Genomic DNA, 26,540 nt, shown 5'->3' on the forward strand with positions numbered 1-26,540 from the left:
ATGCTGAAAACAAGTCCCGCAACCAGCGATTTAAGTACTTCCACCGACAACAAATGTGATGTCGATGATTCACAATCTCAACGTCAACGCGAAGGTCAACCCCCGCCGCCAACCGAACAAAGCACGGGTGAGGAAATATGTTACGATCTAGCTCATTTTCGAACCGTGCGCGTGTTGAGCAATAATAGTACGCACAAGAGTGCCACTCTGTTGGGCCAATTTACCAATCTTTCGGCGGAAAAGTTCGCCATCGTCGTGCTCGAGAAAAGGGCCTTCACGGAGGCCGAGATTACGACAGCGCCTCCATCATCTGATACGCCAACGCAGCGCGAAATAGGTGGCAGTGAAAGTGAAAACGAGCACACCGAGAAAAACGATCCAGCTGGCAGTGGGCGAACGTTTTTCACTTCGTCGTCTCAGTTGTGCAAGGAGTTTGTGAATGACGTCTATGGAAACTTTCTGTGTACCGTTGATCCTACGCTTAACCGTACGTTGACCATTAATGGTAAAAAATATGATTGACCAGCGACTATAGTACGTATTTTGTTTTGCAGGTTTGAAGGTTTCCATCATTTATCCCGCTTCCGAAAAGCATGTCGTAAAGTATACCACCCAGCAACGGTACATGATTGAAGAAACGAGCGATCTATACAATACGATAACTTTACCCCATCTGCAGCAGGAGCAACTTGGCCTGGAGGTATGAATACGAAGGCAAATCCACGTTGGAGCCTGAGCGTAATGGTTTACTTTCTTTTTAGTGGCTTTACAACATACTAGAACACCGAAAGGAGAAAGAACGTATCGTGTTCGAAGATCCTTGCAACGAGAACGGGTTCATTCTTCTTCCGGATCTGAAATGGGATGGTAAAACGATCGAACAGCTGTACCTGTTGGCCCTGGTGCGCCGTCGAGATATTCGCTCTATCCGCGATCTAACTGCGGCCCATCTGCCGCTACTGCGAAACGTCCAATCGCGCGGAATAGCAGCCATAAAGGAACGCTACGGTATCGGTGCGTCCGAATTGCGAATATACTTGCACTATCAGCCCACGTTTTACCATCTGCACATGCACTTTACCTACCTGCGGCACGATCCGCCTGGAACGGGGTGCGAAAAGTCCCACCTACTCTCGACGGTGATTAACAACATTGAGCTCCGGGAGGATTACTACCAGCGGGCGACCCTTTCGTTTGTGCTAAAAGAATCGGACAAACTCTACGCCAAGTTCCTTGCTGCCGAAACGGACGAACCGGCGGCAAAGCGAAGCAAAACGGAACACGGCCACGATTCATCTCATTAATATTTGGTGGCTAACGGACGCCACGATCATATCCAATAGATCTACAAACCGCCTGAAGTGTGCAAAAAGATCCTTTTTCTCCCATTCCATACTGGCCGCTAGGAGCATGATTCCGCCCACGGGTAAAATCGACCGATTATTGGTCGAATTGCGACCACGCTTGCAGTGTGCAAACTTTTTCATTTCTTTTCCTCGCAAATTTGCTGACATCGAATCGACGACCATCGAGCTGGCGACCGATCGGATAACGATCGTGATGAAGGGCGAACGGGAGCGGTACGAGATAAGTACGGGCGATTTTTTTCAACTCCACACACAAACGCTTAGCTCGCTTGTTATAAAAAATCGCTACCTTTGCTTCCGGGTTAACACAAATGAAGGCGTTTTCGAAGCGGAACGGTTGTCCACCCAGGTCTCGCAGGAAGGCACACAGGCTGATGAACCGTTGAAGTTAATGTGCAATATCGAAGCCCATAAACCGTATCGTCTGTTGTGCAGCAACTGTAGTGGGCCTTTAGTGCAAGAAACGGACAGTAGGAGTCCTGATGTCGCGTTTAAACGTGTTCTGGAGCTGCCCTCGGAACATCTAGATACCGACGATTGGTTCTGTCATCGACACGATCACGAAAACGAAGCAACAAATGGTGGCGTTGTACAAAGCTCACCCTCCTCCAAACTGGAACCACAACCTGCCGATCTTTTCTATGGATCATTCTACGCTTTGTTGCACCGATCGATCCTGCACCGCGTACACATCCGGAACGAACGGTTTGTGCACTGCAAGCGCTGTTTGCAGTTCCTCGGAACGACGCGTAAAAATCAACCATCCGTAAAGCTTTGGTACGAAAACATTCGGTTCCAGCAAGGCGGAGATCCGGAGCGTGTACCGATTGCCCTTTTCCGTACGGACGATCCGCTGGAACTGTTTCGCCTTCTCGTCCGCCGAACGGTGCGGGAGTTTAACTTCATTACGCATTTAGGATTGCCGCCGACGATCAAGTTGATGTTTGAGTTGCGTCGTCCGGGACAGGAAGGAGACGTGTTTTATCTGCTGATGCAAATCATGGATTGTCAGCTAAGCGTGTTTCGAGCGAATCAAAAGCTGCCCGATTCGGGATCGTGCGAGTCCTGCTCGGATGATGTGGATGATGATCATCGCCGCCGGAAGGAGTGTGACGAAGGCCAAAGGTTGAATCTGCCACCCCACGAAAAGGATGATGATCGGACACTAGCGTACGGTGAAAATGACGACGAAGAGGATGATGATGTGTTCATCGATTGCCCGTACCGTAGGCATAACATCAAGCTGGAACGGTACCGCACGATGAAGCTAATGTATCGGTACGAAAAGTACGAGGAGCAGCCACTGTTTACTTTCTGGCGTGAGGACAGCAACGTGGTCAACCTGGAGCTATCGGAGCCAATGTTTAGCGCAGCGATACGGTACCTCGATGCCAATTCTAGTTACGTTCCGGAGTGTTACCGCATCAATCTCGGGTTTAGCATGAGCTACTTGGATATTTCGTAAACAGGGTAACGTTTGTTGTGTATGAAAATATTGAAATGACTGTATAGAGTGGAAATAAAAAGTTTTTGAATCATGTTGTTAGCAAACTACGAACTTTGTGTCAATATTATTGTTGGTTTTACGATGACAAAATTGGTTTGTATACAATTTCTATTTCATTGCTTCGAATCACCTAACAGCATGCTTTGATCACTTTCCGATTAAGAATCCATCAAAACAACGGCATGCGATGTAATAAAGTGGAAAAAAACTAAAAAAAACTGATCGAGAATTTCACCGGCAAAACGAGGCAGATTTTCACAAAAGTAACAGGAGTGCATACCAGTTAGGAGGTAAAAATTTTGCCGCCGAAAGTATAACAGTTTTCAAAAAACTCACTCATAGATGGCGCTGATCAACCGTGTGAAATATTTCAAAAAATAATTTTTGAAATGTTTCAAGCGTTTTTGAACAGCGCCATCTATGAGTAAAATTTGAAACTACATTTTTAGACCAAATAGCGCCATCTGTTGGTCAGAATTAATATTTTAGCTTTGAAACTTTTCAATGTTTTGAAACGTTTCAACCGGTTTTAATTTTTCAATGTCCACCTGCTAGCATGCATGCTCTCCTGTTACTTGTCGAAAAATTGTCACTTTTTTGGCAGCTCAGTTTGGGGATGGTTTTTTTTTCTCGTTTATTTTACCTCATTTGTTTCGAATGCTGTTATGAATTCGGTTGTAACGGGCATTCCAATCCGCTCGCATCTTTCGCTGTTGCTACTATAAACGCATCGGCGCACCTGACAAGCAAAACAAGAGTCACCCAATCTGGCAACAACCCCATTACCGCAAGAGGTACGCCCGGAACAGGGAAAGATATACCGTTTTCTTTTGCTTGTGCCCTCTTCGCATTCGTGTCGGTGCCGTGCCGTGCTGCTGTTAAATAATCGTAATCAAGGCTGCTGAAACCCGAATCTCCTAAGGTCGGCCACGCAGCTTTCTCCCCGATAACGGTCACGCCAGACGGAAGCAACACGATGGAGGTACGCACGCAACCGAAATCCGGTTGTTCCGTGGAAAGTTTCTTTCATTATTACCTATAATCAATTGCCGCATAATCTTCGCAAATTGTTGCTCAATTTCAGGTGGAAATTTTGGATGCCAAAAGCTCAAAATCGCTTGGAAAATGCCGTGTCTCCGGCGACACTACGCTGCAGGCGCTCAAAACTGAGGTGCAAAGGTTAAAACCCACCCTGACCGTGCACCGCCAGTCGCTCCGGTTGGAACCGCGCGGAAAACCTCCGAAGGAAAGCGAAACCCTCCAATCGCTCAACGTAACCTCCGGTGGTAAAATATACGTGCGAGATCTCGGCCCCCAAATCAGCTGGAAAGGCGTGTTTCTGGCGGAATACGCTGGGCCGATCTTTGTGTACATGCTCTTCTACCAGCGGCCATCATTTATCTACGCAAATGCGGACAATCCGATGACTCTCACCGCTAAGTAAGTATACGGTGCATTAGCGCAAGGTTTTGATAAAAAATAAGGAGTGTAGCGCATCGAAAAAACGCTTAAAATGGCCGACTTGTGGTACGAAGTCCTCAATGCAACCGGCCGATAAAGCCGTACTGATCATCGTTAATTAATGCACATACAATTGCCCTTGCCTCAACCAGGTGGCAATAAGTGGATAGGCGAATTGAGACGATGAAAATTGAAGCGTTTCCACGTCGAAATCCATTATCTATAAAAGCTGCTACTCAATTGGATTAATCGCAATCCGCACCACTTGGGCAGAGTCTTCTCTGATCGAATCGTTTTCATATTTTCACTGTTGAATAATAGAAAGTTTCACTAACGAAGCAAGCGCTGAACCCCCAAGATCAACTTACCTATACACAGTGAAACGGTTTGCTTTTTGCCTGTTTTTTTATTCCCCAAAGTCGGTGTAGTGTTTTTTTTTTGTATAAATCTTATGGGCACTTAAAAAACCACCAGTCTGCTGCGTCATGCGACGACGTTGAAATGAAAATTAAAAGGGCATAAAAACGGCATGGAACTGAACATGCTTTGTCGCGACGGGTGAATGAATTATTTACCAAATCATTCGAAAACCAACGGCCGCTGGGCTAACGTTGAGGGGTTTCGTATGTTCTGGCCGCAAGTGACGTAAACACACGGCACATATGATTGCAGCCGTTTGCTTTTGCAATTGGCAAGTTCAAGGACATACAACCGGTGTGTCGAATTGACTTAGCTTTACAAGGGAATATATCAAACCGTAGGGCGTAAGTTTGCGCTAGTAAATACAATATTTTTGATGGTTTAATACTAGATAGTTGTTTATTTGAATTTGAATTACAAAGGTTACTATATTTTCAAAAAATAATTCCATTCTTCGTTTCAGCATTGCCGCAGCCTGCTGGGTTGCACACTATGCCAAGCGTCTGCTGGAAACGTTGTTCGTTCACCGGTTCTCCCATGCTACTATGCCGCTGAGAAATTTGTTCAAAAACTGCTCCTACTACTGGGCTTTTGCCGGCTACGTGGCCTATCACGTCAACCATCCACTATTTACGGAACCTTGCCAGGCTCTCGTATATGCCGGGCTGGCCACATTTGTGGTACGTTTGCTTTTGTGCTGCTTGCCTGTGAAGAATTTAAAATAGCTTCTTATCATTCATTCGTGCAGGTCAGCGAGCTAGGTAACTTCTCCATCCACATCTTGCTGCGAAACTTACGGCCAGCGGGTTCGAACGTGCGAAAAATTCCAGTTCCGGATGCGAATCCGCTCACGCAGCTTTTTAAGTAAGTTTAGCGGGCGGTTTTAGCGGTTGATAAGGTTCACAAATTTCAATCCAACGTGTCTGTTCTGCTTTCTCAGCTTCGTCTCGTGCCCAAACTACACGTATGAGTTCTTCTCGTGGGTTGGCTTTACGCTGATGACGTCCTGTATTCCGGCCGGTTTGTTCGCAGCCGCCGGCATGTATCAGATGACCGTGTGGGCCCTCGGCAAACACCGCAACTACAAGAAAGAGTTTAAAGACTACCCCCGGAGCCGTAAGGCCATTCTTCCTTTCGTGCTGTAAGGCACGAAAGTCATGAAATTTCCACACAATTCGTGACAAATGCGTTTTGGTATTCGGTGTTATTTTATTTACGATAGCTCGGGATAAAAAGGATGTATAGAATGTAACGAAACTTTGTTTTTTTGGTGTTTTTTTTTCGTACTGTTATGAACCATTTTTTCCGGTTGAGGTTCTTTTTTTTACATGCATTCTATTTCAAAAATAGCTAAGCTTTTTGCCTGTTTCTTTCGTTTTATATAGTAAGGTGTCCATTCTGCAGCACGATAAAAAAATTCACTCATAAATAGTCCGTACCTTGGCGAAGGATTTCATTTCGTGCAATAAGGAGCATTTATTTATGTAAGAGTGATAAGGTTGTGTACCGCAAACTAAAATATTGAAACCGATTTTTTTTTATTTCAACCGACACTCCATTCCTAATATCGTGATTGCATTTGCTTCAACGACACACTCAGCTGGGAGAAAGCGAAATCCCATATCAAAGAGACATTCATTCCGGAAACAGAGCGGAATAGTGCAAAACGTTAAGAAACCAAACTAGTGAATATGGCTCATTTTGCGGGGGATAAACACACAAAGGATAAAATAAACGTTGAACAGAAGTTCGGTACAAAACCTGTCTCGAGAATGTTACTTAAAAGATGACGAAATGAATCAGCTAAAGCGAATCGTTGAACAAACGCGTATATTTATTCGCAAAATATATTTGTTAGTATATCTTACATCGAAGGAAACTAAACCATGTAAAGTTCGTTTCTATTCGTTCGAAGCAATTGCTACATCGAAAGCATAAACACCAATGGTGGAATTTGCTTTTCACTTAACGCTTCCTAGAAGAAGTTAGTTCGATTACGTGGGTATCATGGCGAATGCGCGATTCCTCATTGCACTAACACAATATTCCGTGATTCGAATGAACCATTCTTGTGTCTATCATGAACATGATGCTAGGATAATCATTCGAACGCATTCTAAATAATACAGCAGAATTGTTAGCTAGTTAAAATAATTCAAAAGTATCCCAATAAGCGCGGTTAGTTTAAGTAATACTTAACTTGATACACAAAAAATAATCCAACTGCACGGCGCGTAAATAGGGCGATCTGATGGAATACCATATTACGTATAGGTCGATTGTAGTAGCAAAAAACTGATTACCGAAATAAACGTTACATAAAAAACCTATCTAACACACATCTAAAGTTTAAATTAAAAATCCACCCTCCGCTCAAGCTTTTTTGTTGAGAACAAACCCAAACACTAACGTTACTAACTGGAGTTGTTGGAGCCCCACGCTTTGAGCAGTGCTAGAGTTTTGTTCAGATGGGCGCACCATTCGTCCCGTTCTTCCTTTGAATCGGCCGATAGCAAATACCTACAAAAAATCAAAATAGACCAGTTAAATGTCCGTTTGACTCTCGCATTGTCACCATTCAGTCGCTTACCGTTCAATAGTGGTCTTGCCATGGCGGACGATTTTCAGTGATTCGATGTCATCATCCCGAGCGGGACGCGGGAATTCCAGCATCAGCGTGTTTAGGCGTGAGCAGATATCACGTGGCGCAACTCCCACACGTTGCGTGCTGCAACCCTGCAAATCAATGCTACCGATCGGAGCCTTTCGCTTTTCATCATCTGGATACTTCCAGTAGTTGATCGTGTGACGTTGCAGCCGACACCATCGTCGGTGCCACGCGCCCAGTCCCGATATGTCCTCGTACATGGTGAGGAAACCGTGATAGTCAACCGTAACAGCAAGTTCGCAATTTACACGCATGTTGACCGTACCATCGAGCGGACTGGCACATCCAGCGATGGGATTGAGCGTCCAGCTTGTTCGCTGAATCTCCTTCAACGAAAAAATAATGAACCCGTACATCGTAAGCGAGGGCGATCGGACTGCTTGCGGACCGGCAGGAGACTGTACTGGCGGCATGATAAGCCTGGAGTTGCTCTTAACGCCCTTGGGTGTGTGCAGCAATTTGCTTGTGCCTCCACCGGCCTTCTTTTTGCCTACAGCGATGTGGTATTTGATCTCGTGCGGAAGCACCTCTCGTGATGCAGGCATTCCGTAAATTTCCATTGTAATCTATGAAGAAAGTGAAAGGTCATATGGTGTTAAAATAAATTATTCATCATTTTTTGAAATCTTTTCAGGTATACCTTAAAATCAGCAAACACATTACTCAACTGCAGCACGTCGGGAAACCGCACCGATAGTAGCCCAGGCAGTGTCGGTGCCGTCTGGGTGGCCAATACGGTTTCATTGTATTTCAGCAGACAAACCAGATTATGGCCGCTTATTTGGTCCGCAGCCAGCTTGCGCATGTATTCTTGCTTGAGAGGCAGCGTAATATCCTTCACAGTTAATCGACCCTTCTCTGATGGAGCACCCGGTGACCGAAGACAACCTTCCACTCGGAGCCGTTGTACTTCATCCAAAATAGCTTGACGTCGATGAGCTGAAAGAGCAAACAGAAAGACATTGGTTTAAAGTTAGAACGTTGGTATGTTTGAAAAATGGGAAGCATGCTTTTCTCCCTCATCGGTGCACTTACTTGCAACAAGTAGATGCCGCTCGCCTTCAGCCGATTCCGTCGAACCAGAGAACTCGATCGTAGCAGCACATAGATTTAGTGCCTGACTGGCCTGGGCAATGATCGTCTGCTGTTTGCACACTTCGTCTAACAGCTTCTTTACCTTCTCCTGCACCAGAAACTCTCCTTCCTCAGTGCCGGTGGACGTCGATTCAGCAGTGCTAGAAACCTCCTCATCGTCATCCTCTTCATCCGAGCCGTTTGCTGCTGTGAAATCTACTCTGCCGGTGCCAACGGATGATGATGCTGTCGCTTTCGTCGTTACAGGAGTTCGTGGAACCTTGCGAGGAGTTAGTGCATTTTGATGTTGCTGCTGACGGCGATAAAAGCTGACGGTGTGGACCAGCGTTACCATGTTGTCATCGTCGGTTGGTTTCACCTGCAGCTCCGAACGCACGGGACTGCTGTAATCGACCGCACCACCTTTGCTTCTACGCGGAGTGGCGGATTTTCGCTTGTTCGCACCACAATTCGTTACCTTTGTGGTCGATTCTTCGTCAATTGTGGCGCAACGATCGCCACCGTGTCCCGAATGTTTTTGGTAGGAAAAACTATTGGACGAAACTGACGACTTACGCTGCGAGAAAAAATAAGTTATTTAAAAATTAAAAAACTGAAACGCTGCGAAAAGGATTTTAACATTCTTGCGGTACAGTTAGAGACCATACAATAAAGAGAAATTAAATCAAATTACATCGTATGAGACCACTTCTTACCGAAACATAAATAAATTAGTGACAATAAAGATGATGCTTATTAGATAAATACAGACATATTTTAAAAGGATATTGAAGAAAAAATACGATAAATTCGATGTGGATTTAAAATTATAATTCAACCAAACCTGATTAATATGAACAGTTTTTGGTCACAGTTTCCAATTCCAGATGGTATCGAATTGTTATCTACCTTAGTAAGTTAGTTACTTTCATGCGTTTGAAACATTTTGTTATTAGTTTACAAAATAATTTGTTATTGCGAAAAATGCACATTCAAACAAACATTTTCCCATCAACCGGCCAATTCTAGTTTCTTACAGGTGTATCGAATGCTTCACTGTCCTCTTCTTCTTCGTCAACAAACGCTTCCTCGAGGCACGCATCGACCAGATCACTGTCTTCCAGCTGATCCGAACCTCCGCTCCCGTTGGAATGCTCAGGACCAAACGAAACAGTTTTCGAGGCCGGAGGATTCTGTTCATTTGGCTACAAATTAATAAAACGTGGAGTAAAATGTGACGGATGTGCGGGAAGGATAAAGGTTTATCAATATCTAAATAAGGAACGACCTAGAGCTTACTATGCGCAAAAAACCATTCTAAAATAATGCAAACGGTGCAATTCATAAATAATATTTTTTCTAGGTACCAAAAGACGCAACTTACGTTCCAGTTTTGACTCTGACGCTTTCCACGGCTCGAACGGCGATCATTCAGCTGGACAGCTTGCAAAATCTCACGCCCTAGGCTAACGTTCGCGATGTTCGCTTCGTCGTCAGAATACATGAAACTGAAAAAAGAGTATCGAATTTATGAAATACATATTTAAGGAACCTTTCTGAAGTTTCTCAAAACCTGCAGCGTGGTCAATTAATAGTTAAGATGAAAGGACATTACGTTAGATAAGCGTGAGATTAAATGAAATTTATTTGATTTCACATTTTAGCATGACTATGTTAGTTCCGTTAAATTATAAATGATATTCTATTATATCACCGTAGTGGCAATGATTTCTATTCTACTGACATTTTACGACAGACATCCTTCCAGCGGATATCTGTTGTTTCATTTCACTTTTAACTTGGTATCAATTCTGATGATCAATAAAATGTAATGAAATGATAATTTAATTAATAAAATAGATTAACAAGCGAATCTATGAATCATCAATGAAAGAAACGTACTGAATTTATAACGATGAAAAAATAAACGTAAGTATGGGGTTTTCAACATGAGATTCAAATGGGTTTTCAACATGAGATTGAGCAGAATAATAAGAGATGATAGATGAGAACCTTAACCACGAATTTGTACAATGAACTTCAGTATGGCAGTTTGGAGAAACTATGATGCGTTAAATGTTAGCGCAGCAGAAACACTGCATAAGATCAACAATGAGTTCCCACCTGTCGTCATCCTCATCCACCTCGTGCTGCTCATATTCATCGTCGTCGTAATCATCTTCCTCTTCATCAACCATCTCAGCATGCGCATCATCGCCTATATTTCCATAGCATGTGCGGTAGGGACGCTCCGATGATTCCGACCCAGACATGGTGGCAGTGGTGTAATCATCACCTGGAGCAGCCTCATCACCGGATTCAGTTCCGGTCGTTTCAATGTCGCTCAGGGCCGGATACATACGACCATCCTTGTTCGTTGCCGACACTCGGATGCGCTTCACATCGTCTAGGGCAGCAATCACACCAGGACTGTCGTTCGTACCATCTGTAATGCCGCAATCATATAACATTATGATACATAAAAATAGCGTAAATAATGTTAAACTTACCGCTGCGACGCTTGGTAGGCAATCCAGGATGGTTGTCGTTATTCTCGGTGGATTTTTTCTTCTTGCCACTGGCCGTCAAGTAGCCCTCCGGTGGCATCGGAGGGGCAGACGGGATGGGTTGGGATTCATGCGAAACTGTATCCGAAGACATATCCGACGGCTTGGTAAAGCGATTGAGCAACATCTCCATCTCTTGTTGTCGCATACGACGAATTTCTTCCGCTATTTCCGATTGCGATATCGTGCTGGTGTCGGACATCAACGCCTCCACTGTATTTCGAATGGCCGATCCAGTGGCTTTCGTTTCAATCTTTGGAGCCGGTTTTCCCAGTTCCGATTTCGGTTTGCTTTGCGGTGACGCCGGTGCGACCAACTTGGCTTGCTGTGTAATACTTCCAAAACCGGCGCCTTGGATGGCGGCACATGAAGATGGAGACGAGGAAGACTTTCCACCATCCTTATTTCCGGTAATTTGTCGTATCGACGGACTTATGCCGAATGCCGCCTTCGGCACCAACGCAGCACCCTTGTTCTTTTCGAATATAGCCATGCGTTCTTTAAGCGACATTTCGGCGGGATCTTTTTGCCCTGGTTTTAAAATTGACTGCCGACGGCCTGAGGGTTTTTCGAACATGGCTGCCCGTCCCGAAACCAGCCCGCCTTGTTTCGGAGCTGCAATCCCTGCCCCGGGATTCTTTTTCTGTTCCTGCACAATTGTGGGTTTTTTACTCTCAGCAGCTTTGTCCATTTGGGTGGAGCTACGCTCTCGAGACATAGTATTAGCGGACGATGCCGTCGGAGCACGAAAATTGTCGGGTTTTTTCCCATCCCTTTCATCCTTATAATCGTACACCAGTTTTGGTGCGGTCGATTCGCGCCTTTGGAAACCTTGTGATTCAAGTGTGTCCATTACCTTTTGATCCCATTTGAGACTCTTTGTTTGCTGCGGTTTACCTGTTGCTCCCAACGCCTCCGCGCTTACGGCCGGTTTATGCGGACTTAAAATCGATTTTGGCGGATTGGGTGCAGGATACTTCTTCGGAGTTGCACCTGTACCCGCGTATGCATCTCCTCCTGTGCGTTTTGGGCTTTGAAGTCGATTTGGTGATTTTTTCTCTCTACCCGGCACGATCGTTTCGCGATGGTGCGTAATGTCTGGATGAGACGTATCGTCCTCCCAATTGTTGATCGAATCGGCCAACATCGCTAGCTTTGCCAGCTTTGGTTTCGGCTTGTTACTTTGCTTCACGTCCTCATGAAATCGGCCCTCGGTTCGGTGTACCGGCGAAGACAGATCTTGCGTATCAGAGTACAGCGTGCCAAGACGCTGTAGCTGATTTCGAGACTGATCACGTATGATGCATCTCGTCTCGGCATTATTTTCCTTTTCGCCTTCGGCAGCGACCGCCGTCTCAATGGCACGTACTATGTTGTGTTCCCACTGCTTTTTAACACTTCCATCATTCTCCAACTCCTTGACGCCTAGATCGACCTGCAGGTTGGCACTGGTGGTGATGTTTATTTCCAGTGCCACATCGCAGTTATCCTGACCTCCAATGTCCACCGTGGTGGTACGTTCACCATCCGTTGCCGTACGCGTAGAAACGACGCTCGTTGCCGCGGTGGGGGGCTTCGGAGCAGAATGCTTCTTCGCCACAACCTTCTTCTTAGGCGATGCTCCCGTAGATTGTTTGTCCGTTTCATAATTGAACTCCGACAGAGGAAACTTTGAAGTATTCGTAATGCCGAGGGCAGCAGCCCGTTTTTCTGCGCGCTCTAGTATGTTCTACAAATCGTCATGAAAGCAAACATCGGAAGCACATCATTGTAAGCTAGCCCGTGGACACCATTCTTCGTTACTTACCTGAGTGAAAGGGTCCATCTTGGCATTTCCCAACTAAACCTTCTTAAAACTGCACTATTTTCACGTTGATACGTTGTTCCACTGTGTTGTTTATAGATATTTCACAGAAGGCTACTCGAAAACAACACTATAAGATGGAAAACTCTGTTTTTGTCAAAAGTAGTATGGCACACGCTAGTAATTCCGCTTTGTACTGTGACGCGTCGGTAGCAGTCTGTTAGGTTTTGAAAATTTGCAACGGAAAATAGCCTGTTCTCGGATGGTTGTCAAAACAAGCCCGCTTGGTCATTAGCGAATCTTATCGTTTTTATTTGACATACAAACGGCGTGTTCGATTTTGTTAAAAATAGGATAAAATTCACCATATTTTTACATATTTCGCATTCGTGCCGTTACTATATAAAACAAAGAAGTTGATTTGATAAAATTACGAGAAAAGAGGTCAATTAAATTATTTAAATCTGCAAGTATATTGTTTGATCCGAACTGTCTAAACATAACCCAGTTTGACAGACTGAATTTCACAAACGCACATGTCACATACGGTCTCCATGTGTTTTGTTGTTTATCCGCGGAAAGACATAGAAGTAACTAATTTTTCTAAATAATATCTGTTTTTACATCATAATAGACGTTAAATAATCTGGCAGAAGTTACCGTAATATTCTATTTGTAGGTGTTTGCCTTTTAAACGATTGTTTGATATGGAGAAGTACATTATCCCAAACAAACTCCCATCGACGGAAGTGAACGTACTTTCGCATCGCACTAGACGATTGAGACAATTGGCAAAACGCACAGAACCCACGCCTGGTGCAAAGAAAAAGCGCACCTCGTTCCGTAAAGTTGGCTCGATTGTGGCCAATTCCCGTATTGCAGACCGCGATGCCAAGCGCATAAAGCGTAACTTCTTAAAAAGGGGAATATTTTCAAATGAACAGAAATTTGAAGATAACCATTTAGTTTTGGTATACCGACATCGTGGTAAAAACATCTACAATAAGGATGTGATGAAAACTATGATTCGGCTTGGTCTACAATTCGTGCGTTCCGCCACTTTTCATCGCTTGACACCCGAAGTGATTGCCCAGCTTAAAGTTATAGAACCGTTTGTCATCTGGGGTTATCCGAATATAACCGTAGTCAGGAATTTGCTGTACAAATATGTGAGATTACGGTGCGATAATACTGGCGAAGAATCTACAAAACCGGTACCATTGACCTCGAACAAGCAAGTAGAAGATCTTTTCGGTTCGCTAGGAATGTTATGCGTAGACGATCTTGTTCACGAAATCATGACGGTTGGCCCACACTTTGACGCAGTTCGTGAGAAACTCCGCAGCTTCCTGGTAAAAGACCCTGTCGGTGGATGGAAAAACGATGCTCATAAAGGCAAGCTACGCAGCATCGGTGGCGAAGCTGGTTTTCGAGGCGAGAAAATCAACGAGCTATTCCAGAAAATACTGTAAATTGAGAATAGTCTTAATTTTCAACTAAAAAACGATTAGGAGTTCCATGAAACTACGCTAATCTACTGGAATAATATATTCATGTTTTGTAAGAAACTATAAGTTAAGGAAATCTTTGCTGATGTTATAAAACTTGGCAGTAACAAACGTAAATCAGAACTTATTTTATTCATTTTTTTCTTGAGAATCGTCCTTTTGAATTCATCTAGAAAGGATTCATCAGCTTTGAGAAAATGATATATCTGAAAGAATTTTATAATAAAAAATGTTCTGTAAAGCTTAAGGCTCATGCTTCGACACAATTAATTTGAATTGAGAAATTTACTCGGGTTGCAGTACGACTGGCTGATAGTTTAAGTGGCTAATATGATGAGGGTTGCTAGCATGATATCTTAAGTAGACTATTCGTAAGTAAGGACCATGAGTTCAAAACTGTCCTTTTGAAATCTTTTGTGGATCAGAGAAGGCGTTTAATCTCGTCTAAATAGCTTATTTAAAAAAATTACTAGCGTCAATAACAGAACATAGCCTAACCGGATTTTGTTTGACAATGCTTCAAACGTGCCACAAACAACCGACCTGTCACCTCCGAACCTCTGGCGCGAGCTGAAACGCGAATTTCGTCATCTTTCGCGAGCTACACGGGTGGAAGGGATAAACAGGCCCAAAGGCTTACCCTCCCCAAAATCTGCACGAGGACATTATTGCCGGTGGCTAGTGATACGTGCAACTTATCAGGTATGTACCGTTAGATGCAACGAATCCATCAGTACGTAACGCACTATCAAAACTATCTCTGTGATGTAACGCATCATCTGTGCAAGGTGTGTGACCTTGAACTAGAGATAGATGCAAACGTGTGCGAAAGTAGTAGTTCACGGGCGAATAGTTCAAATAGTGATATGCACCAGATGGGAGGCATCACAGTGTTCCTATAAATGAACGACTTGATTGCTTCTTTATTCATCCGCAGAGAATGGGCAGTAAACCACCTATGTACGACGAGACTCACTCGGACAAACTCACCCGCAAGGCCCGGGAATCACCGTTTATGCCAATAGGCATTGCGGGGCTTGCCGCGGTGTGCGCAATCGGAGCGTACAAGTATAAGCACCGGGGTGCAATGTCCACGTCCGTGTTCCTGATGCAGCTTCGAGTGGCCGCGCAAGGTACGGTGGTTGCCGCCCTGTCCATTGGGCTGGGTTACACGATGGCGAACGAGTACATCTTCAACAAAAAGGAGTAATTTAAGTAGACTCTTATCATACTCAAAGAAGTAAGTAACAGTTTTCGATTTAATAAGGTTCAATGCTAATACAATATTTCGTTTCTCCAATTTCTCCAGGTGTAAATAAGTATTAACGAATAGGTCAAATAACTATTTATTCTCCATTGAGTTCCTCAGCCAACCCGTTTCCTCGTTTCCATCCTTCTGGAACGAGGAATGATGCTATTTTTTTCTAGTGCAATGCACAAGAATTACTGTGATTGATGGAATGCTATGAGGAGGTGAAATGAACTGTATGGATGATGAGCTAGTGTATACAAAGGGATCTAGAATCACATATTTCAATGCGCAAAATTGCTATAACTCACAGAGACAAATTGTTGGCTTGGCAGTTTCACGTGTAATCGCCCTAATCTCCTATATATTTGGTATAAATTGGACAAATATTGTAATTTCAGAAGGATTCCTACAATTAAAAAATGATTCAAAATTGGAAGTTGGGAAGCAAAATATAAAGAGTTGCTTAATTCGGTAATGAAAAGAAATTTCGAGCATGTGTTATTTTATTATGGTTTAAAACATGTCTGTATTTACTGTACAATTTAAAATTATTCAAAAAAATTTAAAATGATTTATTTTGATGACCATATTCAAACCGATCAATCAACTGTTGCGTATGAATACATAGTAGATAGCAAAAATAGCGGTTTCTTTTTGAGAAATTAAATAAACACACTGGTAAAACGAAAATTTGGCGACCACTCGTATCAATTTGCTTGTGAATGAAATAATTCTTGCAGCATGTGACTAGCGAGCGCGGTTGATGACGCGTCAAGAAAAAACGTAAGCAAGAATAGTGACGTGTGCTAAGAATTTATACTATTTTTGGCCCGCCTTTAATGAACGGCGGTATTCTGCTGAATGAAATGTTACTTGCCTGTGCGTAAACAGAGACCATATGGTATTAATCCGTTGTCTCTAGCCACAAATCGTTAGCTGTTGATTCATGACTCAAGTATCGTCTCTGATAACAATCCTAATTGCGATTAAATTGATAGCACTCGAGTATATAGTGGTGAGCAAATATGGTAATTTTACTAGCATTTCAAGAGCGATAGACAAGTTTTTAAGTGGGAAGTACCCAGTGGGAAGAACACTGATTATTATGCTGAAATTTGTTTGTAGTGATAATTTAGAACATTGCTATAAAATGCGCTAGTATTCATGTTGAGCTGTTTAAATAGATTATTTCAAATATATTGAAATCATGTGATACAATTTCCTTGGGAAAGTAACTAAATGCATGTATTTCACAATTTTATTTCGAATATTTAGCTATTTGTTGTACAGGATAAAACAGAAAATAATGCGTTCCCCACGTGGATTTCACATCGCTTTTTTCGGCTGACTTCGCGCCTTCCGCGTGGAACCACTGGGAAGCACCTCCGTGCTGCGATCTGTGTCCCTTCTGTACACCCGATTGTCGGCCGGAATCTGCACGTATTCATAGTCCTGCGATTGAACTGGCTGTTGCTGATAGACCGCCTGCTGTAGCACCGGTGATCCTTGAGACAGAACTCGCGCAGGTTCGGCGTACACCGTGGTACGCCGACCGGCCGAAGCAAAAGCCACCCCAATTGGTTGTACAGGAGGCGGAGGTGGCACATTAATATCGCGATACGCCGCCAGTGGAATAGCTGTTACAGGTACTGCAATTCCTCCGGAACTCGCACCCGAAGATGGGGTTGCAATGTAGGCCAAGTTGGCAGGTGGCTGGAACGCAGCTACATATGCACCTTCTGCCGGTGAAGTCTGTGGTGTCGTTGAGGCAACTACTGCTCCGGCATGTGGGGCCGTGTTGTAGCTGTGGATCTTGACGTCACTAGGACGTAGTTGGGTCGGATAGAAAGGTGCAGGAATTTGGGTAGGATTGGGTGCGGCATAATACAGTCGAGCCGGGCGAACCTGGGCAAGATGGACAGGAGCTCTCGCGTAGTACTGCTCATATGCCACTGGGCCAGATGGTCCAGAAGCGACTTGAGCAACCGGCTCAGGTTGTGGTGCCGGTGCACTGCTACCCGATGGTTCGTTTTCGTACGTTACATCCGCCCGGTAGCCATTGTTATCGGCCACATACTTGACGATCTGCATTCGACCATCCGGCAGGTGCACCTTGTAACTGCCCTTTACGGCACCATCCGTCTGTTGCTGTTGGGTGTGTGAAAAGTCGTCCCCAGACGCCGAATCCTTAACCGCATATGAGAAGACGTAGTTCTTCTTCACGTTCGTCGAGGCTTCCTGTGTGGTTGTGGAATGGTTATTTCATACTGACAAAAGACGTGTAAGAGAGATGTGTTTAAAATTCGCACTTACGTTGTAACTATCGATATCATCCACGACGTAGCTCTTTCCAAGCACCCGCGCAGCATGCTTGGCCAACGCCTGATAGGCCGGTTTCACCGTGTGGCTGTCAGCACCGGAAAATCTCACCATCTTCTGGTGCCGCTCCTTGAGGGCGAGCGTCTCGTACGGGTAGGGCAGCGCATTGACGGAACTTCCTTCTCTCAGCCGTGGGAACTGGATCGGACCTTGACTGCGGAGGACAAACCGTGGGAGATTATGAGCTGTGACAATATTCAACCCCGGGTTACGGCCATTATCAAACCGGCACCGCCCTTTCGGTTCATTTTTGCCCCATGTTAGGGACGCTTACTTGAGCAGATTTTGAGAGAATTTTTTACTGTTGGTAATGAGGTTCCGGTCGAAGATGGCGATGCCCTCGTATGCGTTCCGGTACGGGTGTGGATTGACGTCCCGGGGTCGCAGTAGAGACGCTGGCTCGGGAGATTCAACTGCAACGGCTTGGCATACGGCAGGCCCTAGGAGGGCCAACGTGACCACCAGCGTGAGCTGCCAAGACAGAAGGGTAAAAGACGGCGTGATAGAGCTGTTGTTGACCAGCGACATTGTATGGCCACGCTGCTTAACTGCCTTCGTCTCACCTTCATTGGCGGTTGGTACCTTGACTGCATTTTCAGTTCCCACTGTTGGCGGAATTATTTAAGCAACACCTCCTCCCTGCTCGGTTTGTTTGGGGGGAACCTGCAAAATGGTTTCAATGCACATCATAGAGGTTAGGGTAAAATAGAGAGACAGGAGTGGGTGGAGAGAAAAATAAACCATAAAGTAAAGATTGTGTGCAGTTTTATTACGTGTGGTTTTGGAGAGATTTCACACCAAAATAACCGTTTCACACGCTGCACGTGGCGCAGCAAGCGAGGCGAGCAATGTGATCGATATAAGCAATGGCAGTGGCCTTCCACTTGCAGTTTTATGCGTTGGAATGCGTTGGCATGCGCAAGTAGCACGCATGTGGATTTAACTAGAAATGCACTGGAGCTGGGCCCCGAGTAAAATTAGAAACAGATGCACCATTGTGTTTCATCGTTGGTGTACAATTTCCCTTGAATGAAATTTTGGAGGACGGGAAGGCTATTTGCACGAAAATAGAATGTTTTTCTTTGATGTAATTGTTGATAACATATTTAATTAAGATAAAGGTTTTTAATAAAAAACAACTGATTATGAAAAATCGATAATTTATTTAGTTGAAGAAGAGGATGGAAACCAAATCAATTTGAAATAACAAAAGTATCTCTTCATTTGAAAGCTCTATTTTATATAGCTAATTGTAACTTGAATTTGAATATAATTTTGTCTCTTATTTAGTTTAAAATTTATCAGTGTTTTTTTTTCGAATATATTCAAGGAAATGCCTCACACGTTTGAAGAAAACGTTTATTGTTCTGACTATAAATTTAGATAGGGTGTTGTTGAAGGGATGACTAGTGATTTTCCGACGAGTATTCCTTCTATCGCTGGATTAAAGTTAGCTCAATAAACCAGTCTAACCTTCGAGCTCCCATAATCCCAGCAACGGACGATGATCCAATAAAATCACACACTATATCGCAACACGCTGCAGCCTAGCCGTAGTGGCCTGGATCATCTCTTCTCGTGCGTGCTCACCTTGACCGGTCCAACACAACAGAAACGCTCCCCAAGCGGTTGTCGAACAGCCGGTGGTCCATAAACGCCAAACGGACCATCTACCGGGCCCTACAACATCCCATCGCACCCAGCGATCACAGAACATTTGATCGACGAGCTCATAAAGGTGTCTCGGGCAAAACAAAAAAGAGAAACCAGACCTTAAATATCGCAGCTTTATGCATCGGCTAGGAGGTTCGATGTTTGTTTAATTGGGACGTTGGTTTCCCAAAAAAGCACCCCCGCGTAGCATATCATGTAGCGAAGCACGCAATGGATGCTTTGCTTGTAGCTTTAAAGAACTTGACCTACGCGCTTGATCCTAGAAGCCGCAACTACTAACGGTGATGGGAGGGATTTCCACTCGATGGTCCGTAGTCACGTTTACTATTAAAAGCATCTCCAAATGCAACAGGCTCTAACGCGACCGGGCGATGGGAAGCGATGTTATTTAACGCTAATTAACATACCAATTAGGTGGCCGGACATTGTAGTCGTCGGCACGCGAGCCCTGCGCGAGCCGTTGCGCAATGTGAAGAAGTCATTATAATTTGCCAGTGCCGACAAAAGACACGCTGTTGACCGCAAAATTGATACCATAAGGGCACTCGGTGTGGTTTTGCCGAATCGAGCACATCACACCTCAAGCGACGGGTGCTTAATCGATTTCGTGAACGGGGAGGTACCAAACATTAGACTTTCTTCTTCCAGATGGCGTTGGATGTTAGTATTAGACGATGCAAATGTTTGGAGAGTCGTTTATAAACTAGAAGAGGCGAATGTAGCCACGTTGGCTCCAAGTCTCTCATAAAAATAATAAAAAAAAGTTTATAAACGCTTTTTAATGCTTAAACGAGTATATTATTTATTAAAAACAAATACTCTTTTAATAAACATTCAAAATGAGAAGAACAAAACAGTATGTAAAATTCAAATGGAGAGAAAGTTGAATTACAGCGCGAACTAATAATTACATTATTCGGCGCTTTCAACGGTCAATTTTTGCATGAAACATGCAGTTATTCAATATCACGGTGCGATTTGATCACTTCCTGCCAGTGTTCTCTCACCACGGAGACGATTAAACAAAACGCTGCGGACGATCAAAAACATGCAGCTCACGTCGGGCGAATATTTCGGTTCCGACGCGCACCAAGTGACAAACTTTGGTACGTTTTTACCTCGTCGCCCAGCGGTGGCATTAGTATTCCACCGTGCAACTGGCTCGTATGCAGCTGGCTTCACTTTCAGCTGACCGGACCTAATCCTTTCGGACCCTCCCACCAGGAGGGCAGTTGTGTGTTTTCGCCGCAGACAGACAGAAGTCTTTCCCAAGCGATCGGTAATCGAAGTCGCGAACACCACGCTTGCTTCATCGGAACGGCGTTTCCTAACAAACGAGCGATTTTTTCTCTCATTGACAGCCATTTTTCCACCGGCGCCGGCGTATTAATCCTTTCCGGGGGTCGCAACGCCACCCCCGATCAGGCACGGGTTGACACACGACATGCTTTTACACGCTTTTTACACGACACTAGGACCGGATTGGTGCGCCAAAAGCTCGGTTGGTGGTGGAAAACGTTCCGACTCGGCTGGTTCAACATATTTCAACATATTGTTTTAAATAATAATTCCACTAATTTTTTGAGGTCCACTTAAAGTTTTTACTCTCATGAAAGCATACCCTGTCTGATTTATCACACGCTAAATTACAACTCAACTTACACGTTCAGAGAAAACAACCTTCCGCAATTTATCACAGTTCACTAAAACCTCCGGAAGCAACCCACGCGGGTGTTTTGGGGTAGGAAACTGGCACCAAAAAAAAAAGAAGTAATTCAAACGCGTCCGCCGATGGCGAGCTCTTGGTGGGCACTGAATGTCCACGAATCGGCGTGCGCACTCCAGAGGCACCCCACGTTGGGTTTCGATGCAGGGCCGGTTCCCGTCCGGTGCCAAAAGCTTTCCGCCAAAAATACCACCACCCCAAGTAGGGGTCTTTCTGTGCGGGTGGGGGTTACATGACTCGTAACCGCCGCCGGTTGATGCTGAATGGGCTCCGGGCAATGCGTGACGTACCGGCGCGATATGCATACAATTCTGCGCCCAACGTTTTCGAATCACTCGGGAAAGAATGTTCGCTTTATTGGACCTTTGTTTTCTGGTGTTTAGAAGCTCTAAACAGCAGAAAAAAAAGAAGAGGAATAAATCTTTTAATATGTCTAGATTATAACACTCTGAAGGTTTATGTGCTTGCAAACTTTCATTTTGTTATCCTACTCGTTTTGCATATTTTAAATCAGTACTTTACCTAGATAGATTACCTTTTTATGGTTAGTACAAATACTACGTTTGTACTTCCTGATCATATCATACTGGAGCTTTATGAGCTTTTTTCAATATGTGGTAGAAGTGAAAGTAGAATATGTAAAATTGTTTATTAGTTCTAGTGTATATGTCTTTCATTTGAGATTCATATTGTTATTCAATTCGATTTAATGCTCTAGAACATATCTACATATTTCTAATGTTATTCCATGAAATATGACAGAATTTTCAGCAATGATTTTGTACATCACTGTGTGGTTTAATCTTTCTGCTCAACGTAGTTCGTTGCTAGTTTCTAGCTGCTCTATTTGCCTCCCCAAGCAAAGGCACGCATTTGTTTGTCTTCAACAAATGCTGCAAGCAAGAACACTGCCCCCAAAACCTTGCGAAGTGACGCGTTGCGCATGCAGGGAAACTACGCTTCAAGCGCGAACCTGCGCAACAATAAAAAGCTTCAACGCCCCACGCTAGAACACTAACCACAGCCCTTAGGTGATCGCACGCCGTTAGTTTGCCGTTAATTAAAAGACCCAAACCATCGGTCTGCCACACTTTGCATATCGGCTATCAGCAAAACGCTCAGCTAAGTGTGTTCCAACGCCACTCCACGTGGCGATGCCCGCCCTCGAACACGTGCTGGGACGATTGGAATGGAATCTGCTGCACAGTTCCATCTGGGGTGAGAAATTTGAATGCTCCCGCAAGTGCAATATGCCGCTGTCGGTTACATTTGTCTGATTGCACCTCGTCGGCGCGCTCAGCAATCGCAGTGTGAGATCTTGTTCACATTCGGGTAATTGTTTTCGTATTTTTTTGTTGTAAATACTTCCATTCCGATGGGAAATTAACTTGGCGGGGGACGTTGTTTTCTCTCGCACCTTCTAATTGGGGCTTGGCCTGAAGGGGTTGGTTGGTCTTCTCTTGAGCACTTTGGCGGGTAGGTCCGAGGAAACTGACAGGCGTTTGTGTTTTAGATTCGCTTGCTTGGACCGGTAGCTACGGTGGGCGAATGACTGCTGGAAGCTGCATTGTCGGCTGCAACGTTGATTTAGGTGCCGAGTTTCTTAACACATTGATGAAAGCTCCCACCCGTTGGGTACGGGGTCAATGAGATCGATTTGTGCTAGAGAGCAACGGGTCAAATGGAAACTGCGCTTAATTGTAGGCTACAGTGCCTTTTAGCATCTTTTCGCTGTTTTAAGTTGATTACGATGGCATCTTGCGACTAAGACTTTTGAGTTTGCGAAAGTGATAAAAATAAAATAAATAAAATTGATTTCAAACGTGTAAAAATAGCTTTTGTGTTAATATTGTTATTGTCTAAAATATGTGTTATCTGAATTTAAAACTAGGCATAATATGTAATAATTATACTACAGTTTAATTGTACATTAAATGAAATAGATGACAAATAATCGTTACTGTCATAAACAAATGCATGTGCAACAAAGCTCAAAACTAAGCTTTTTAAGCTTTTCAAAAGACTGTTTTGTTTTGGCTATGATATTCAACATATAAACTTTCGTCCTGTGTTTACCGTACAGTTTTTTGTTAATACTGCATAAACCCGACCCATAAATTTGTATCTAAACGTTATTAAGTCTAAAATCGCTCAAAGTCGTTGTTAAATAGAGCGATTTGGAAGCTCATTAAAACGACGCTAACCAGGCCACTGCGGACTATTTCGTTGCTTGCGCAAAACGGATGCCAAAACGTCTGCCTAATCTACTCAATATTCCAATGTCTCTGATCGGCACAAACAAGCTGGACAAGGAAAGTCGACCAGTTTCTCAACCAACGGACGGAGAGGGTCTCAAATAAAAGAGGAGAAAAGTCGCACGCTTCCACCCGCCGGCCAGTATCTCCCCTTCAAATGCAACGCAATCGGAGGGCGCATTTTGATGCAAATTCCCCCACCGATCGATCATCAGCGCCAATGGCATCGATTTTGCGCCATTGCCACTAGTACAACCTCTCTTCAGGGGTGGTTTCGATCGCGGACGTGTGAATTCAACTGGCGGCGGCCAAAGCGCCCAAGTTCGTCATCAGAGGGGGCGTCAAGCGTCGTTCGACTTCTTACTAATTCCTAGACCGCAATCACAACATGACAACGACCTCAACCACCGTGTCTATGGGACCGGTTTGAGCGTTTTTTCGGTGTACCGGTGTCGTGGCTGCGAGAGACGGTCTCTTTTGGGGACAAATGCATTTTCCTGCTTCAGTAGGTCAGTTCCTAGCTCGTGCGGAAAGGGACGGTTCATGGTAAGGATAGAGCAAAGGGCTAAAACAGCTGCCCGTTATTAAGTCATCCGATCAACTTCGATCATGTGGGCAGGCTACCGTATACTATATTTCCTGGCTGAAAACATGTTTTGCAACTTGCGATAACGTTCATTTTTTTTCATTGCACGATTCATTCTTCTACTCATGCATATAAATGAATGAAAATTGATTGAGGAAAAACATGTGTTGAAATACAATACACATGCATTTTTCAAAATGTCAAATGAATTTCGATACTCATTAAAATATATTTTAATAGCTCCTACTGAAAAGCTTAAATGCACTGTAATGATCATAAGCTCAACCATCCAACCGTAACTCGGCGCGAATATAGCTTCTGGCAAGTCGTATATTCCGGCCCGTCCGCCCCTGAAATTTTTTCCTCAATCGCACGTCGGCATGCGTTTACACGCGGCAAAAGTAAGTCAAAATCAACCAGATCGTCCGCACGATACGGACCGCCCTGTACATAAACCGGTGACCGATTTGTGGCGACTCTTTACCGCCAGTTCCGACATGTGCTGCCCAGCGACAGGCTGCTCACGGCGATGTGTTATTTTAGCCATAACCGGACTTCAGTGAGGGAGGGATTTTATTTCGCGTACACAAAATTTGCGCTTTACGCATTGCTCAACTGCACCACGAGTCAACACGATGGTGGGTTAACCTATAGGCTGATGTTGGATGGTTTAATGCATGCTGAGAGAGAAAAGTGGCCGTTGTCAGTCCTACTCACGATATTTTTGTCAAGTGGAAGAGAAGATCGTTGAGCTAAAGATCGAGTATCTAGCTGATATGGTTTGGTATGCAATTGCATCATAAAGAAAGATCATTCCACTACGGTTAAATAGTTTTAATGACTCAAAAACATGCGAGCAAACTTCTCGAAGCTGTAGCTTAAAGCAAGAAGAGAAACTATACTTTTTACAAGCCAATGTCGAAAATACAACCGCTGGGTGTTAATGGTTATCGGTGGCAACGCCAGACAAATGTGTCAAAAGCTTGCTCGTCAGCACAACTACTGCACGACACTTCCAATTAGCTGCCGTTAATGAGGCAGCATTTAAGTTTCAAGAACTAAGAGGCATAAGCTTAGCACATATTTCTAGAAGGTGGTAGAGATGGAGAAGCAAATTATTATACAACAATCGGCTGAATTACTGCATTTGTGTTTTTAACTATTTTATATACCTTTTTTTCTTCGTAATACAAATATGTACACAGTGCACAAATAATTAAACACAAGAACTTTATATATTTATCAGTATTTTTTGGGAATTTTCTCTTAATTTGTAATTTAGTAACCATTTCAAATGAACATAATTTTACCCCGTTACTCAATAAAATATGGATCAGTAATTGGGTAAGGATTTCTACATACTAAAAATGCCACCAGTGCATTACTTATAAATGGAACAATTCCATATCTTTAAAGCCATTTGTTCCGTTTACCTTGTAACCTATATTTACCTCATGGATTCCCTTTCCCAATTTCAGTTGGTTACGCAGGACAAAGGTTTGTTTATTTGAGCACTATCAACCTCATCCAACCAAATTCATTCTAGGGCACTTAAATGGTCCCCATTTGGATTGCCATCTGCAGCCTGGACGAATATCCGAGGGCAAGTAAGTATGAAATATTGAAAAAACTTTTGGCGATTACGCTAGCTAACCTTCAAACTTGCGTGGAGGTGACTCCACGTGTTCGATACCGTATCCCATGACGAAGTACAAATGGTGTGTCCCTGGAGGCGACACAATTTCCAAATTGCGTGCATATAGGGTCTTTTCTGTCGTCGCCCTTACAGCCCTTACGAGTCGCGTCTGATGGTAAACAAAAAATCACAAGAACCACCCACGACTGTCGTTTGAGGGCGCGGAAATTGCGGACTCAACCCGTCAAGCGCCGTTTCCCGTTCGGTGCCGCCTTCAGAAGCGTTGGCGTCGCTGCAAATGGGTCCGGATTTTGTGAACGCGAGAGGAAAAAAGAGTCACCTCAAAATCGTTCCTTCCATCGATAGTTCCTTGCCCGATAATGCCGCCATTAGACTGTGGCGCGAACGCCATCCCCGGCAAGGCTACAAAGGGGCACAAAGTAATAATTTAAATTCCACCGTATGCTTCGGTTGCGGTTGGGTCCCTAGACGATTGGGTGACTAATTTGGTGCAATATTTCCTGCGGTTCACTTCGCCATGGGGAACGTTCTTTCTTCCGTTTTCTGGTCCGGCTGTAATATTGGCTCGCTCTCGGGGTTCGTGGCTTATCCGGCCGCCTGGTTCCATAACTGTGCGAACGGTTTTCGTTTAGGTC

At 44.1% G+C, this 26,540-nt stretch overlaps 7 protein-coding genes across 7 annotated transcripts; 5 read left to right on the forward strand and 2 right to left on the reverse strand.

The window, feature by feature from the left end:
* LOC128731142 (m7GpppX diphosphatase) lies at window positions 1-1,304 on the forward strand. The gene is made up of 3 exons (XM_053824241.1): window positions 1-487; window positions 555-700; window positions 762-1,304. The coding sequence occupies exons 1-3, from the start codon at window positions 1-3 to the stop codon at window positions 1,302-1,304; spliced, it is 1,176 nt and encodes a 391-aa protein (XP_053680216.1).
* Window positions 1,279-2,904, forward strand: LOC128731141 (uncharacterized). The gene has a single exon (XM_053824240.1). It carries the CDS (start codon window positions 1,411-1,413, stop codon window positions 2,830-2,832), a length of 1,422 nt encoding a protein of 473 aa, XP_053680215.1. The 5' UTR covers window positions 1,279-1,410; the 3' UTR covers window positions 2,833-2,904.
* Window positions 2,905-3,723: 819 nt separating this feature from the next.
* LOC128730696 (probable very-long-chain enoyl-CoA reductase art-1) lies at window positions 3,724-6,080 on the forward strand. Its single transcript, XM_053823771.1, has 5 exons — window positions 3,724-3,856; window positions 3,959-4,314; window positions 5,219-5,435; window positions 5,504-5,619; window positions 5,696-6,080. Exons 1-5 carry the CDS (start codon window positions 3,851-3,853, stop codon window positions 5,898-5,900), a joined length of 900 nt encoding a protein of 299 aa, XP_053679746.1. The 5' UTR covers window positions 3,724-3,850; the 3' UTR covers window positions 5,901-6,080.
* A 1,089-nt stretch (window positions 6,081-7,169) lies between these two features.
* Window positions 7,170-12,889, reverse strand: LOC128731496 (anillin). Its single transcript, XM_053824621.1, has 9 exons — window positions 12,872-12,889; window positions 11,008-12,793; window positions 10,622-10,943; window positions 9,873-10,005; window positions 9,535-9,702; window positions 8,459-9,074; window positions 8,064-8,362; window positions 7,346-7,989; window positions 7,170-7,275 (listed from the first exon to the last, which is right to left on the reverse strand). Exons 1-9 carry the CDS (start codon window positions 12,887-12,889, stop codon window positions 7,170-7,172), a joined length of 4,092 nt encoding a protein of 1,363 aa, XP_053680596.1.
* A 686-nt stretch (window positions 12,890-13,575) lies between these two features.
* Window positions 13,576-14,453, forward strand: LOC128720832 (60S ribosomal protein L7). Its single transcript, XM_053814529.1, has one exon. The coding sequence runs from the start codon at window positions 13,576-13,578 to the stop codon at window positions 14,338-14,340; it is 765 nt and encodes a 254-aa protein (XP_053670504.1). The 3' UTR covers window positions 14,341-14,453.
* Window positions 14,454-14,998: 545 nt separating this feature from the next.
* Window positions 14,999-16,297, forward strand: LOC128730828 (HIG1 domain family member 1A, mitochondrial-like). Its single transcript, XM_053823908.1, has 3 exons — window positions 14,999-15,078; window positions 15,314-15,616; window positions 15,686-16,297. Exon 2 carries the CDS (start codon window positions 15,317-15,319, stop codon window positions 15,584-15,586), a length of 270 nt encoding a protein of 89 aa, XP_053679883.1. The 5' UTR covers window positions 14,999-15,078; window positions 15,314-15,316; the 3' UTR covers window positions 15,587-15,616; window positions 15,686-16,297.
* A 585-nt stretch (window positions 16,298-16,882) lies between these two features.
* On the reverse strand, window positions 16,883-18,535 carry LOC128728747 (uncharacterized). The gene is made up of 3 exons (XM_053822394.1): window positions 18,282-18,535; window positions 17,942-18,161; window positions 16,883-17,866 (listed from the first exon to the last, which is right to left on the reverse strand). The coding sequence occupies exons 1-3, from the start codon at window positions 18,533-18,535 to the stop codon at window positions 16,955-16,957; spliced, it is 1,386 nt and encodes a 461-aa protein (XP_053678369.1). The 3' UTR covers window positions 16,883-16,954.
* Window positions 18,536-26,540: the final 8,005 nt, after the last annotated feature.

Source organism: Anopheles nili, chromosome 2 (assembly GCF_943737925.1).
Source record: "Anopheles nili chromosome 2, idAnoNiliSN_F5_01, whole genome shotgun sequence".
NCBI classification, from domain to species: domain Eukaryota; kingdom Metazoa; phylum Arthropoda; class Insecta; order Diptera; family Culicidae; genus Anopheles; species Anopheles nili.